This window comes from Bufo gargarizans, chromosome 6 (genome assembly GCF_014858855.1).
Source record: "Bufo gargarizans isolate SCDJY-AF-19 chromosome 6, ASM1485885v1, whole genome shotgun sequence".
Classification (NCBI taxonomy): Eukaryota; Metazoa; Chordata; class Amphibia; order Anura; family Bufonidae; genus Bufo; species Bufo gargarizans.
Window position 1 is genome coordinate 375,811,190 of NC_058085.1, and position 16,961 is coordinate 375,828,150.

Consider the following 16,961-nt stretch of genomic DNA (forward strand, 5'->3'; position numbering starts at 1 on the left):
TCACGCTCATCTACGGCCTGATCCAGCACTCTTCGCAGGGCACGCTCCAGGAAGAAAACAAATGGGATGAGGTCGCTGATGGTGCCTTCAGTGAGATTGACTAGGTTTGTCATCTCCTCAAAAGGACGCATGAGCCTACAGGCATTGCGCATGAGCATCCAGTAAGGTGGCAAAAAAATTCCCAGCTCTGCAGAGGCTGTCCTAGCACCCCGGTCATACAAATACTCGTTGACGGCTTTTTCTTGTTGGAGCAGGCGGTCGAACATTAGCAGTGTTAAATTCCAACGTGTCGGGCTGTCGCAAATCAAGCGCCTCACTGGCATGTTGTTTCGCCGCTGAATATCGGAAAAGTGCGCCATGGCCGTGTAGGAATGCCTGAAATGGCCATACACCTTCCTGGCCTGCTTGAGGACGTCCTGTAAGCCTGGGTACTTAGACACAAAGCGTTGTACGATGAGATTCAACACATGTGCCATGCACGGCACATGTGACAACTTGCCCAAATTCAATGCCGCCAACAAATTTCTTCCATTGTCACACACCACTTTGCCGATCTCCAGTTGGTGCGGGGTCAACCACTGATCCACCTGTGCGTTCAGGGCGGACAGGAGTGCTGGTCCGGTGTGACTCTTTGCTTTCAGGCAAGTCAACCCCAAGACGGCGTAACACTGTTGTATCCGGGATGTGGAATAGCCCCTGGGGAGCCTGGGGGGTGCAGTTGATGTGCAGCCAGACGCCGCAGCAGAAGAGGACTCAGCCGAGGAGGTTATGGAAGAGGATGGAGTAGGAGGAGTAGAGGAGGTGGCAGTAGGCCTGCCTGCAAGTCGTGGCGGTGTCACCAACTCCGCTGCAGAGCCACGCATTCCATGCTTGGCAGCCGTCACCAGGTTGAACCAATGCGCAGTGTAGGTGATATACCCGCCCTGACTGTGCTTTGCAGACCAGGTATCAGTGGTCAGATGGACCCTTGCCCCAACACTGTATGCCAGAGATGCCATGACTTCCTTTTCAATAACAGAGTAGAGGTTTGGGATTGCCTTTTTTGAAAAAGAAATTCGTCCGGGTACCTTCTACTGTGGTGAAGGCTTCAGACTCCACCAGCTGGTATGGTAAAAGCTGGCGGGCTAAGAGTTCCGTCAAGCCAGCTGTCAGACGCCGGGCAAGGGGGTGACTCTGTGACATTGGCTTCTTACGCTCAAACATTTCCTTTACAGACACCTGACTGTGGGCAGATGAGATGGAACTGCTGAAGGTGAGAGGCGGAGTGGCAGGTGGTTGAGAGGGGGCAAGGAGGACAGCAGTGGTTGACGTGGCTGAAGATGCTGGACCAGGAGGCGGATGGTGGCTTTGAGTTTGTGTGCTGCTTGTACTCATGTGTTGATCCCATTGGTGTTTGTGATGTGAGATCATGTGCCTTCGCAAAGCAGTTGTACCGAGGTGGGTGTTGGACTTCCCACGACTCAGTTTCTTTTGGCACAGGTTGCAAATGGCATCGCTGTTGTCAGAGGCAGACACACACAAAAAATGCCACACTGCTGAGCTTTGCAATGACGGCATTCTGGTGGTGGCAACAGCATGCGTTGATTGGCGTGCTGTCTGGCTGGCCCCGGGTGCCGATACATGCTGTCTGACTGTGCCACTAGCTCCATGCGACGACCTCCCCCTGCTTCCAACTCGTCTCCTCCTTCTCTCTGTCTCCCCTTCTGAACTTTCCCCCTCTTCTTCTTCTCTTCGAGCAGGCACCCACGTGGCATCCACGGACACATCGTCATCATCAACCACTTCACTTGTATCTGACACCTCAGCAAAGGAAGCAGCAGCGGGTACAACATCATCATCATCATCATCACACCGTACGTCCATGTGTGTAATGCTGCCTGACTGAGACATATCCCTGTTATCTACATCCTCTGGCAATAATGGTTGCGCATCACTAATTTCATCCAACTGATGTGTAAATAACTCCTCTGAGGGATCAAGTGAAGCGGCTGTGGTGGTGGTGGTGGTGGTGGCTGTGGTGGTAGTGGCGGCGGGAGAGTGGTGACCAAAGCTGAGCTGGAGGAGGATGGTGCGTAAAGGTTCTTAGCGGAAGCTGATTAGGTGTCCTGTGTAAGCCAGTCAACTATGTCTTCAGAATTTTTCGGGTTCAGGGTACGTGGCCTCTGAACACTGGGCATTATTCCAGGGCCAGTGAAAAACACTGCCTCTGCCTGTCATTTTATTTTTTAGATAAGTGGAACTATGCGTGCAAGGTACTGTGCCACTCTATATAAGTGGTGGGCAGTGGGCACAGTACAGTCTGTGGGGGCCTGACACACACGGGCTTGCAACTGCGATTATATTTAATACAGAGAAAACATAAATTGACTTTAGTTTTGTCTGCAAAGTATTGTCACCCCCTGTATGAATGGTGCACACAGTGCTGTCTGTGACTGAGCCTGCAGCCTCTCACACATGGGCAGCCAGGCAACTGCAATATATATATAAAAAGCAGACTGATGTACCAGCCCTGAGAAGGGCTTTTTGGGGTGCTGTCTGGACGCTGTCCTTACAGCAGATGAGTCTGTGGACACAGAACACTGCCCTAGCTAACGCTTTCCCTATTAGATCAGCAGCAGCAGCAGCCGCACTGTCCCTCCTCTCACTGAGACTGCAGCTTCCGAATGAATCTACAATGGCTGCTGTCCAGGAGGTGGGAGGGTCTGGGAGGAGGGTCTGCTGCTGATTGGCTGGAATGTGTCTGCTGACTGTGAGGAACAGGGTCAAAGTTTGCTCAATGATGATGTATAGGGGGCGGACCGAACATCGCATATGTTCGCCTGCAGCGGCGTACGTGAAAAAGCAATGTTCGCCGGGAACTATTTGCCAGCGAACTATACGGGACATCACTAGCCACCACTAGAGGGAGCTCACTACATACAGATTATACAGCCACCACTAGAGGGAGCTCACTGCATACAGATTATACAGCCACCACTAGAGGGAGCTCACTACATACAGATTATACAGCCACCACTAGAGGGAGCTCACTATATACAGATTATACAGTCACCACTAGAGGGAGCTCACTACATACAGATTATACAGTCACCACTAGAGGGAGCTCACTACATACAGATTATACAGCCACCACTAGAGGGAGCTCACTACATACAGATTATACAGTCACCACTAGAGGGAGCTCACTACATACAGATTATACAGCCACCTCTAGAGGGAGCTCCCTATATACAGATTATACAGCCACCACTAGAGGGAGCTCACTACATACAGAATATACAGCCACCACTAGAGGGAGCTCACTACATACAGATTATACAGTCACCACTAGAGGGAGCTCACTACATACAGATTGTACAGCCACCACTAGAGGGAGCTCACTACATGCAGATTATACAGTCACCAGTAGAGGGAGCTCACTACATACAGATTATACAGTCACCAGTAGAGGGAGCTCACTACATACAGATTATACAGCCACCACTAGAGGGAGCTCACTACATACAGAATATACAGCCACCACTAGAGGGAGCTCACTACATACAGATTATACAGTCACCACTAGAGGGAGCTCAATACTTACAGAATATACAGCCACCACTAGAGGGAGCTCACTACATACAGATTATACAGACACCACTAGAGGGAGCTCACTACATACAGATTATACAGCCACCACTAGAGGGAGCTCACTACATACAGATTATACAGCCACCACTAGAGGGAGCTCACTACATACAGATTATACAGCCACCACTAGAGGGAGCTCACTACATATAGATTATACAGCCACCACTAGAGGGAGCTCACTACATATAGATTATACAGCCACCACTAGAGGGAGCTCACTACATGAAGATTATACAGCCACCACTAGAGGGAGCTCACTACATACAGATTATACAGCCACCACTAGAGGAAGCTCACCACATACAAAGTATACAGCCACCACTAGAGGGAGCTCACTGCATACAGATTATACAGCCACTACTACAGGGAGCTCACTACATACAGATTATACAGCCACCACTAGAGGGAGCTCACTGCATACAGATTATACAGCCACCACTAGAGGGAGCTCACTACATACAGATTATACAGCCACCACTAGAGGGAGCTCACTACATACAGGTTATACAGCCACCATTAGGAGGAGCTCACTGCAGGAGAATTCTGCACATCATTCTTCATTGTGGTGTCGGTGGTTCTGACAGTAGCTTTCAGGTTGAGGGCGATTGTGTAACACCTTTTCGGATGACTTGCTGCTCTGATCTCCATGGTCTACATCCGGAGGGATCTGAACATTACAGAGGACTGGCTCAGTCATAAATTTACACCCGGATGACTGAAACCTCGACTATGATTAGATCATCAGAAGATGGAGATGCCCTACAGGAGACGCTAAATGAAACCCAGAGCGAGATCCAGAGGCCATGGGAGTCTTTCGGGAGGTGGACCAGCTACTAAGAGACCAGTTCATAGTGGGGCTCTCCAGCAAGTTCTTACAGGACAAATTGCAAGAGATGACCCAGATGACGGCCGACATTACATTCTGGAGCGTCTACCTAGAGTAGTGAGTAGCACCAATGCTACAGGGGTCCGGTCGGGGTCTGAAGACTCAGAGTCCTTAAAGAATGTGGTCCAGGCCCTGCTGACAGAATTGAGAGAACTTCATTTGGAAGTGTCACAGAAGAAGACAGAATCTCCCCGGCCTCTGGAAATGACCCTAGCACCCCGCACCACTCAACTAAGGATCACTCAGGTGCAGGGGCACGTCAAAAGAGGGCCCCTCTGCTAAGCTTGTCTACAGTATGGCCATATGGCCAGAGAGTGACCCGAACAGATGAAGTCCGAGCTGACGTTAAACTTCCGACCACCGCAATAGCTGGGCGTTCTCCAGCGGTTCACTAGAAGCTAAGCCCTATGCGTGAGGAAAACGACCTATATGCCAGCAGCCCCGTTATGGAAGCAGAGTTGGAAGGCCACAAGGGACGCTGCCTAGTTGATACAGGGTCGGAACGCACCCTTATGCCTCTTGAGTTCTTGGAAAGACACTTTGGACATTAGATGGAGCCGGAAGACGGGAGCGTCATCAGGCTGACGGCTGCCAATAACAGGCAGATCGACGTCCGAGGGATACTCTGGATGTGGGTCTGACTGTTTGGGCAAGACATCAGCAAGAAGGGGGTCCTGCTGGTGGACCATTAATCCAGGAAAATTTATGGACGTGACACTAGGTATGAATGTGCTGAGAGATCTAGACCATCAATTCTATGCCAAAGAAGGGCCGAAGTATTGGCAACGGGCCACCATGCACCGGCCAGCCCAGAAGCTGTAGTCTGCAAAAGAGCAACATGTCTGGTTGGCCCATTGGACACGTGAAGGTTTTGTGAAAGACCCCTGTGAAGATCCCACCTGGACAAGAACAAATATTGACGCTGCTGGTGGGGGCTGGACGACAACTGAAGAATGGACTGGAGGTTCTGATCAAGCTCGCTTACCAAGAGGAAACACAGACTCGCCCACTGGTAGCCCGGGCCCTCACTATTGTGAAGGATGGATGTGTGCCTATACGCTGCCTCAATGTTGAAGACTGCAAGTTAACAGTTCCTGGGAATACCTTGCTGGCCAAATTTTATATGTCCGAAGGGGACATCCTTCAACAAAGTGGCTTCACGTTACAGCCAGATAGGAGATCAGCCTGGACCTATGCTGTAGAGGTCCATCAAAGGGAGACCCCAACAGTGGAGTGGAACGGTCGAGTGATCATGGCCTTTATAGGGGTGGGCTGCAAGACCCTGACTTCAGAAGTTGCTGGAAGACACCCTTTCGGAATTTCAGGAGGCGTTCTCAAGATATGATGAGGACTTTTGGTGTGCCTCCGCCATCAAGCACGAAATCCGCACTGGCGATGCTGCACCAATCAGGGAACGTTACCGACAAACCCCACCTAAAATGTCCCAGGAAGTGAAGGACATGGTGGCTAGCATGTTCTAAAACCAGGTAATCCAGGAGAGTCAAAGTGCTTGTGCTGCTCCTGTAGTCTTGGTGCGGAAGAAAGATGGGAGTCTCCGGTTCTGTGTGGATTATCGGAAGCCGAATGCCCAGACCGTCTTGGATGCCTTCCGCGAATTGAGTCATGGTCCGCCCCGAGTCATGCAAAGTTCTTCTCGACTCTTGACCTGGCCAGTGGGTACTGGCAGGTACCGGTGGCCAAGAACTAGTGATGGACGAACATGGACGGTTCGCGAACTTGATCAAAGTTTGCGGCGGGACCCATTTACTTTAATGGCAGGCGAACCTGAAAAACCTTCAGCTCATATTTGCAGCCACCAAATACTTAGAAGTGTACAAATAGTCCCACAACATGGACAGTGATATACTAGAGGGGGATCAATGGCAAAAAGTCCAACAAAAAAAATGTATCTTAATCAGAGAACATTTTTATGTGTCTTAAATGGAAATTCTCTGAAATGTGCCCTGTTGAAGCCTAGAAAAATGTTAATGTAGGCCACGGGAGTACGGGCCTTAAAAATTAGGCATTCACCTGACATAAAAGAAATTCTGATTATGTGGCTTGACGTACATTATGCGGTCAATGGATCAAAATTTTACTGTAGCCCACTTTTTTTTCACTTTTTTGTGGGGGCAACTGGTATATCACACCAGTAGAAATTATTTGTTCCAATAGCGTTTGTCACTATCCTTAGATGCAGTAACGCAGCAAAACCGCAAATGCTGCACTACCCAAATGCACTATATAGAAAGTATATAACTATATACTTATACTATGTAACACCCCTGCTTCTATCTGTCACCGCCGGCCCTGGGAGAGATCTTAGAAGTTCAAATAGACGGGAGACTCAGGAGTCTATTTGACAGATCTCTCTTGTTTTTATTGTTGCTGACAGGTTTCCACCCCTTCGGAGATGCTGTTCATTATCAGTCAGGTGGCTCCTTTATATGTTCCGCCTCTCACTTATTTCCCTGCGGCTGTTCTTCTGTGGAGTGCTCTGCTTGTGTGGTGGTTCTCCTGTTCCAGTTACATCTCAAGCTAAGTCCTTTACCTTTTCTTGTCGTGTCTGTCCTGACTAGGCCTCAGGGAGACACTAGCTCCTTTAGTTTGAAAAGAGCCGGTTGCCTCTTTCCCTATTCCCTAAGCTGAGAGTTTGGTGCAGTGTTTCAGCAGTCTCAGGTTCCTGTGCATGTGCATTTCTACCATTGAGATTTGCACATGTTGTTAGCAGCTTAGGGAGAGTATCAGGGAATGCTAGGAGGTGACCTCTTTATTTCCTAGGTTTGGGGCCTAGTCTGTTGTTGTTTAGTTGTGGTTCCCTTTAGTTGTCCTTCCCCATACTTCTCGTGACAATATCACACCAGTTGAAATGAGTTGTTCCAAAAGCGTTTGTCCCTCTGTATAGCTGCAATATCACACTTTCTATGTTAGAAAGTATATTATAAAGATATAACACCCCTCAGTATGTCACACCTATCGATAGCACACCTATACTAGTCCTTAAAAGGACTTTTGTGGCCCTATTAGCTAGTGTTTGGTGTCCCTAACAGCCTGTCCCTGTTCCACACAGCAACCTCTCCCTACAGTGGCAAAAGACAATGTAAAATGGAGGCCAAATCGGGTTTATTTATAAGGTAGGGGGTATGTCCATGTGCTGAAACGTCTCAATTGGCTGTCCTGTACCACCTGATGGATGTGTCATGGGTCAAAGTTCTTTACAATGTAAAAGAATATGGTGCCGGCAGACATCACCATATGTTCGCCCATTCGGCGAACAGCAAACAAGCAAAGTTCACTTTGAAACGACCGCCGGGCTAACTGTAAGGCCATCTATACCACGAATGACAAAGCGAAGACGACCTTCATTCTACCTATGGGACTGTATGAGTTCATTCGGATGCCATTCGGGCCTTTCCAATGCCCCGGGAACATTCCAACGGTTGATGGAGCACTGTCTGGGAGATCTCAACTTCGAGTCGGTATTGATATACCTGGATAACATAGTAGCGTTTGGGGCCTACTTTCAGGATCACCTCCAAAAGCGGCGACAGGTCCTAAGCGGGCTGCAAGACCATGGGCTCAATATCAAGCCCAAGAAGTGCCAACTGTTTCAACAGCAGATAGAGTATTTGGGACATTTGGTCACCCAGGAGAGGGCAAAGCCAGCCTCCAGCAAGGGGGAGGACCGTAAAGAAGTGGCCCCGTGGTGGTAACCGTGATGACGTACAACAACCTGTTAGCACATCTGGAGAATGCCAAGCTTGGTGCACTTGAGCAGAAGTGGTTGGCTCGCCTTTCTAAGTACCATTACTGCATCAAGTTCGGGTCAGGTAGGGAGAATGGCAACGACGATGCAGTCTCCCGAGTCCCTGTCGGGCTGTCGACTCAGAGTGCCGATGAAGACCTAGAGGACACTGAAACTTCTGACCTTGGTCGATTACCTATGTTCCAGGCCATGGCACATTCAAGTGGGGTGGCGTCCGGGATGTCCCTGGTGTTGGGAAAGACGTTGGCTGATTGGGAGAGAGTCAAGAACAGCTGTCCGGACCTGTGGATAGTGAAAGAATGGGCCCGGACCAACATCTGGCCTCGGCCAGAAGAACGGGCTCGCCTGACTCCGGAAGGCCAAAAGTTGTTGAGGCAGTGGGATAAGCTGACTGTTACCCAGGGCCTCCTGTGTCCGACCATATACTTGCAATCAGAGTTGCAGTACTGGCGACAGATTGTCATCCCCATATCATTGGGACTGGAAGCTGCCCGGGAATCCCCTGAGGGGGTGCCTATTTTGGGAGCGATAAGACGTTTTAGTGGCTCCAACTGCTGGTATGCTGTCCATATTTGGCCGACATGGTGGCCAAGGCATGTATTAAGTGTTGGCCCTGCGGACTGAGTAAGAGTACTGAACAGCGAGCTCCTGTCCAGGCCATCCAGATCTCAGCGCCCCTAGAGCTCCTTATGATCGATTATGTACAGATTTGGTGCTCTACCTCGGGACACTCATACTGTTTAGTCATGACAGACCATTTCACAAAGTATGCGGTGGCTGTGCCCACCAGAGACCAGACGGCAGAGTCGGCCATGGAAGCGGTCTGCAAACACTTTATACAGGTGTTCGGGTGTCCATGGAAGATACATTCGGACCAGGGGGCATGTTTTCAGGGTACCCTCATGAATGAGCTGTACCAGCTGCATGGGATCGAATGTTCCCACCCTGTATCACTCCAAGGAAAATGGGGCGTGCAAATGATTCAACGCACCTTGCTCCAGATGCTGCGGACTCTGGAGGACAGGCAAAAGGCTTGGTGGCCCGAATACCTACCTGAACTGATGTGGGCCTATGACAACAGGGTACACAGTACCATCAGGTACTTCCCACATATGAAGTGTAGAAAAATAGAGGCTCCAGCACGGGTTTCGAACTATACAGTTCTTAGCCATAGTCATGGGATTCTGACTAAGAACTGTATAGTTCGAAACGCGTAAATCTGGAAGAGTGAAGAGGGGTGCCACTGTATATGCTTATACAATTTTGGTGTAATAAAGACCGGGACCTACAAAACTTTACCACAAGTGCTGGAGCCTCTATTTTTCTACACTTCATGATGTCTGGACTGGCTTGGGTCTGCTCCGTGCACAGAGTCAAAGGATGAAATTGGGTGAGCTGGACAACTTACTATTTCTACTCCCCACATATGCTCATGTTTGGGAGAGCCAGATGGGAGATTGAGGATCTCCAAATGCCCGATCTGATGGAGCCACCACCGAGAAGTACCACCGCTTGGGTGCAAGAGCAACGCTGCCGGCTGAGAACGATCTACAAGGTTGTGGGGGAGCACCTGGGACAAGTGATACACCCTAACCCGAGACCAGTGCAGAGGGATGGGTATGCCCCAGGTTATCGAGTGATGGTCAAAGCCAAATGGCCATCTGGGAAGTTGGATGGGCAATGGGAGGCAGTCCCATATACAGTGAAGAGAAAGGTAGACCCGGCCATCCCAAAAGGGACTGGGGAGCCCTCATGAAACTTGCACTGTAACATGTTGAGGTGTTGTCATTTTGATGAACCAATATGTGCAGAGGAGATGCCTCTTGATCAGAATACAGAGGAAATTCCCTTAGAGAAGGAGGAGTAAGGGTGGGTTGCCCCTGCCCTGGTACCCACCGAGGCGTCAGCCGTGGCAAGTTTGCCACCAAGAGAAAGTGTTGAGCGGTCAGCAGCTCCTCTCCCATTAAATGTGCCTGACGTCCCTAGTGCTTCTGTGCCTATCACTCTATGTAGGTCAACGAGGCCCAATGCTGTGTGCCCCCACAGCGCTATTCCCAGGATGAGTTTGTATGGTGAGAGTTTCCAGGACACCAACCTTTAATGAGGTGGCATGTGAGATTGAGAAACAGCTCCCATTGTTTGAACACTGTGTGTGGATTAAATTAAATGTTCTGGACTGACGTTCTGCTGTTTGGCCACAAGATGCTGCTGTGTCCTAGGCACAGCTGACTGACTGCATATACATATTTCCATTTTCATGAGAGGTGTGGTTTTTCAGAGCATGAAGAAGTAGAACAGGAGCCATCTTAGAAGCTCGTTGAGACTGAGGAGCTGTGTGTGAGCAGAGAATACAATGGATCCAGGAGTTGCAGCTGAGTGAAGCTGATTGTTGTCCAAGACCCAGATCCTGTCCAGGGAAAGGACAATTGTTTCCAGGAAGTCTGATAAGAGCTGAGGAACAAAGCTGCACCCTGCAGGACTTCATGTTTGCTGCAGAGATTGGTTGTTAGGTTCCGAGTTGTCAACGGACAAAAAGCAGACACCCTGGTCGGTAAGATCGTGCATGCAGTGTTGGCGCCTAGAGACTGAGACCAGTTCTGTAGTTAGCTAGTTAGGGTCTCTGCTTTGTGTCAGGTCTAAAGTGTTGCTACTGGAACTGCAAAGACTATGGGAAATTGTGGAAACGTATCAGAACAAATGGGAGCATATTGGAATGTATGAGAAAATGTAGGAACATATCGAAACATATGAGAAAGTGTGGGAACGTATTGGTACGTATGGGTAAGTATGGGAACATATCGGAACATATTGGAAAGTTTAGGAATGTATCAGAACATATGAGAGCATATTGGAATGTATGAGAAAGTGTGGGAATGTGTGGCAACATATGGGAAAGTGTGGGAACATATATCGGAAAGTAAGGGAACATATGAGAACGTATTAGAATGTATAGAAAACGTATGGGAGCATATCGGAACGTATAGAAAATTGTGTAAACATATCAAAACATGTGGGAAAGTGTGGGAACATATTGGAAAGTGTGGGAACATATTGGAAAGTTTGGGAACATATTGGAAAGTTTGGGAACATATGGGAACATATGGGAGCATATTAGAACATATTGGAAAATGTGGTAATGCCAGTCTTAATTAATGTCCCTCGTTGTCTACTAGGAAGTTGCATAAATTAACTAATACCAGTGACTGTGATACATCCTGATACTGGGTTATGTGGAGTATTTAACACCAGTGACTGTAATACTCCATTTAACCTCAGGTCGGGGTGCTCTCTGTACCTGTGATCCTCCGGACTCCGGGACGTCTTCTCCCAGCTTCTCCCGCAGCATGTGCACCCAGGCTGTGCCCGATGATGTGAATGTTGGACGGTGAATATTCCAGCTCCTCCTGAGGAGACACAGGCGGTATCCACCATTATAGTGTATAGATCCTGTACAGCAGCGGACAGAGGTTGTGCAGCTTCTGCACACGCGGCTCTGCTGTGTATAGGACGCCTCTTTATCATGACAATGACTGAAGGGATTGGGGATACTTTCTCGGAGTCAGGGCCTTGGGGCCACATATGAATGGAGCCTTAGTTGAGCATGCGTGCTGCCACTGTATGTGCAATGTCCTGAAATACACTGGAAAGCACTGAAAGTGTTAATATCACTGTATTTTATGTATTATTTGCATGTACTATAAATCCTAGAAGGTTGTATAGGGAGGCGGGGGTCCCATGAGGCTAGACAGGGCCAGGTCCATCGGTCCTATCTAGGAAGATTCTGGAGTTCATGGATGCCTGCGAAGGAGTGAAGAACTCAGAGTGGCGAGGAGCATCTCCTGGAGGGAGACTCCATTCCCCTACAGTCCACCAGCATCTTATATGCCGGTTCTTCAGAAGGGGAGAGATCAACAGAAGGTTTAGCCGACAGGAAGTGTTAGCGAACTGTAGCAAAGAAGGTAATGGGGGCTAATCTGGCTACAGCCTCCTCTGCATGTGGTGGGAACACTGTAAGCTACAAGCTGCCCACCATAACCAAAGGACAGGAGGTCCCCTGTTCAGAGATGTGGCGAAACCAACCTCGCCACGGTGTTTTGGAGGGGGCTGTTTGCCAGCCTCCTGCCCTGGGATCATGGTCCCTTAAGTTATTGGGTCTTAAGGCACTTGGGACGGAGCCCTCTGTCCCTGGATTGCATCCTCTGCCTTACTTGCTTGGATGAAGCACATGGTGAGAACAATAGATAGCGGCCATTGTAACTCACAGACACTGTTCTGACTTTCCCACACGGTGCTATCTTGCCTGTATTTGGTGCACAGAGACATCATTCAGTAGTTTGAAACTACCAAACAGGGGACACATTTATTAGTGACTATTTTCTGTATAACTTGTATATTTTCAGTGTAACTGGCATAAAACTGTATCTTCCAAACTACTGAACGGATGTGGGTGAATTATGGACATGTGGTTCACCCAGATCCCCCGGTTCCGATGATATATTGGTTATGGGGTTATTGCATGTTTTGGGGTTCTTGTGATATGTTTTATAAAACTGTATTTCTCTGCCTTTGATAATTATATTCGCCCTTGTGTTCACTAATCATCACCGGCAGAGGGGAGGATTTTGTGTGGGTGCGTTTCTATTGTCCCATTGTGTGTTTAAATGGTGATGTCTGTCCTGTTGTCTCCACATGTGTATTGGCGATCTCCCTTTGTCCTGAGAGATAATTGGATTGCCCTCGGTTGTCTCCGGGACAGAGAGGAGGAAACCATGATGCATTGTGGGGATGTGTTGTATCTGTCCTGTATTTGCAAACAACTGTAATAAAAACCAGGCTGGGTGTGCCAGCACGTCAGACCACTGCTTGACCCTCAACACGAAGCCTTGTCTCGTTATTGGGGGGATTCCCTGTATGCTGTTAGAGACTGATTGCCAGGAGTATAAGCTGATTTTATGCTTTTCCTGTTCGTCTGCTAGCAGCTATTCGTGAGGTTCCAGTTTGGAGTGCTATTTTGTATCCAGTTCGGGAGTTTGGTGTTCTGCAGTAGCTGTGCATGTCTCTCAGAAAGGGGCATATCGCCTAAACGGATTTTAACCCCTTGTCTGCTGAAACGGTCCGTTACAAGAGACTCCTCTGAGGATCCTGTGGACATAATATACTTATCTGATTAAAGAGAAAGTTATTGTTGACTTCCATTATACTCGGGTGCTTAGTAGAACACACAAGCATACCGATGTTTTCGGCCAGAGCATACGAGCACACAAGCACTTTGGTGCTCGATCAACACTAGAGAAAGTACATACCTTTAGGCCAGGAAAAGCAGAGATTGACCAGTCTGATAAAGAGAGGAGCTAACCTCCATATACCCAGTCTGATAGAGTGAGAAGCCAGCCTCCATATACAATCTCTGGGATCTACTGGAATTGCCTGTAAAGCCTGCATTTCATGTGACTAGAGCTTGTGTGGATCACCTGCTGACCGGCTTCAGTACAGTGCTTTGCATCAGTTATGCCAACACTGGTCTCCTCATTATACCACACTACATTTACACCTCAAGGTGCTGGCGTCAACGGGACCCTGCCTCGCCCCATAAAACAGCAACATTATGGGCACCTCAACCGCCATTAGGCAGGAGAACCCCAGAACCAGTGCGCCCTTCTCATCACTGCAGGCCAGCCCAGGGATCTTCAAGAAACCGTGAGTATCACTACAGAACCCATCTTGCCACCCACACTGAAGTGAGCCCCTGTGGCCTGGTCATGGCTTATGGAGCCTGATCTTAGTGGGGTCACAGCGGACACAGATCATCAGTGTTTGCAAATATTCTAGCGTCCGTGTCTCTGGGTGCAGGGTGACGACCACTCCTCACTGCGACCCGACCGCCTGAGGCACAGGCTTCCTACATACAGTACAGACCAAAAGTTTGGACGCAGCTTCTCATTCAAAGAGCTTTCTTTATTTTCCTGACTATGAAATTTTAGATCCACACCGAAGACATCAAAACTACGAACTAACACATGTGGAATTATATACTTATCAAAAAGTGTGAAACAACTGAAAATATGTCATATTCTAGGTTCTTCAAAGTAGCCACCTTTTGCTTTGATTACTGCTTTGCACACTCTTGGCATTCTCTGGATGAGCTCCAAGAGGTAGTCACCTGAAATGGTCTTCACTTCACAGGTGTGCCCTGTCAGGTTTAATAAGTGGGATTTCTTGCCTTATAAATGGGGTTGGGACCATCAGTTGCGTTGTGGAGAAGTCAGGTGGATGCACAGCTGATAGTCCTACTGAATAGACTGTTAGAATTTGTATTATGGCAAGAAAAAAGCAGCTAAGTAAAGAAAAACGAGCGGCCATCATTACTTTAAGAAATGAAGGTCAGTCAGTCCGAAAAATTGGGAAAACTTTGAAAGTGTCCCCAAGTGCAGTCACAAAAACCATCAAGCGCTACAAAGAAACTGGCTCACATGCGGACCGCCCCGGGAAAGGAAGACCAAGAGTCACCTCTGCTGCGGAGGAGAAGTTCATCCGAGTCACCAGCCTCAGAAATCGCAGGGTAACAGCAGCTCAGATTAGAGACCGGTCAATGCCACCCAGAGTTCTAGCAGCAGACACATCTCTAGACAGGGGAAGACTGACCGGTCGAGCACTTTGGACATGGTCCGAGGGCCCGGCCGGGATGGGGGCCCACCCCAGAATAACATAACACCGGGCCCCGCTCACTGTAATAGTAATATTCCTATGTGAACCACTTGAAATCCCCTGCGATCCTCTGCCTCTCCCTCTCTGTACTCACAAACTCAGTGGCAGGCCGGGCGGCATGATGTCACGCGCCTGCTCCTCCTACTTCCTACTTCTCACGCGCTAGATAGACGGGACTTTAATGATTAGGGTCAGTCCTCAGCCTGCACCAAATCCTCCTCCTGCTGTCACTTTCTCGAGGAACCTTGAGATGAATCCTCAGTGTCTTGTGTCTGATAGAACTTCTCGGCAGCCTGGCACCACACGGCTCAGTCTTCAGCTGCTCCCGCCCTCTCTTATCTGATCCCAGCGCTGACGATTTCCCTCTCCTTTAGGAGATCTGTCTTCTGATGATTGTTTCTTGCCAGGAAGAGTGAAGAGAAAAGCTGCCTACCGCCTGTATGGCTGCAGGCAAGAGGTTGAGGCTGCCTCTCCTTCTCAAGGAAGGTGCTGTTCAAAGTCGCTTAAAATGACCAGATGATGGCAAAGCCCCTGAGTTCTCCTGAGCCTGCAGAGTCCAGCCTTCATGCTTTCTCCTCCCAGACCTGCAGATTAATTAACCCCCTGACACTTAGAAATAAGAAAATATCACTATAGTCAGACTGCCACAGCACACAGGGAAACTGGGAGCCTGTACTCTGTCTGCAGTCTATGAAGTGTGCACAAAATCTAATCCATGCAAACAGAAGAAAGTCAGGCCGGACAGGAGCGCAGCGGTGGGGGAGGACGCGCATGAAGCGGCTTGGCGGCGAGGGACAGGTGAGAAAAAGGGTTAATAAGTGTGGGGGGCGGTATCGGGTGGAGGCGCGAGTTGCCTGGGCAGCGGGGGGTGCGGTCTGAGCGGTGAAGGAGGAAGTGGGCTGATCGGAGCGCAGTGCGGCCAGGGGACTGAATCGGACGGCATGATGTCCTGTCTGTGGAAGCGATGCTGGAGCGGTTGCGGCGTAAGGCGGAGGTGCGGGGGCCTGGCTGGCTGCAGGAGCAGGTTGGTGCCTGAGACTACCCCCACTGTTCGGGCTGCCCGGCCGCGGCGTGGTGTTCCGCCGGCGCGCCTAAGCCCTGAAGTCACCCCACGGGCCCGGCGCCGAGTAGGGAGCCCCTCTGTGGACCCTCGGCGGCGGAGAGCGGCCGCTCAGCCCTCTGCGAGTCGCTCTCGACGCGGGAGGAATCCCGTTACGCGGCGGGGCCCTGAGAGGAGCGGGACGCCCCTTCCCCCTATCCCTGCGGCAGTGCTGGTGGATTCCGGACCGGGAACGGCGGATCGGCCCAGTCCCTCCTTCAGCGGGCGGTCCGCTCGGCTTCTGGATGACGTCTTGGTTCCTCGGGCTGCGCTGGGTGGAGACGGATTCCGGCGCAGGTCCAGTGAAGATGGGAGCAGCGTGGAAGAGGATCCCCTTGCCGTGGTGGGCGCCGAGGTCTCGTCCCGGGGTCCATCCAGCGTGGTGCAGAGGGTCGTGCAGGTGGTCCAGGATGAACAGCCGTCGACGTCCAGGAGCTATGACGGTGAAGTGTCCGGGCGGCGGGAGTCAGGATCTGCGGCAGCGGGAGTCACAGCGCCCGTGGTGCCTGGTGAGATTGCGTGGGGCTCCATGTTAGCGCAGGGTTTCCCGGTTGCTGGGGGGGGTCCATGGGGGAGTTCGGTAGGGGCTTGGGGCAGTTGTTGGGGGGATTGGCGGGATGGTTGTCTGGTATGGGGGCGGGCGCTGGGTCTCCGTTGCCAGGGTGGGGAGTGGTACCAGGGGCCGTGGCGGGGTCGCCAGGGGTTGTGGCGGGGTCGGTGTCGGTGGGGGGAGAGGAGGAGGTGCAGAGGTTGGATGATAGGGCGCGCGGGGAGGTGTACGTATGCTTTGAGGGGCCGTTGGGGGCTCATTTGAAGCAGGAGGTGAGGGAGAAGATCTGGAAGGGGGAGTATGTGGAGATTTTCTCGCTGCTTCC

At 50.2% G+C, this 16,961-nt stretch overlaps 1 protein-coding gene across 1 annotated transcript in view; it reads right to left on the reverse strand.

Annotated features, from left to right (window-relative positions):
• LOC122941120 (pancreatic lipase-related protein 2-like) overlaps nucleotides 1-16,961 on the reverse strand; it is a 133,762-nt gene that overhangs the window by 91,180 nt on the left and 25,621 nt on the right. Inside the window, exon 5 of the mRNA XM_044298143.1 lies at nucleotides 11,578-11,686. Within this exon, the coding sequence (XP_044154078.1) occupies nucleotides 11,578-11,686 (109 nt within the window). The remainder of the gene's footprint in view (nucleotides 1-11,577; nucleotides 11,687-16,961) is intronic.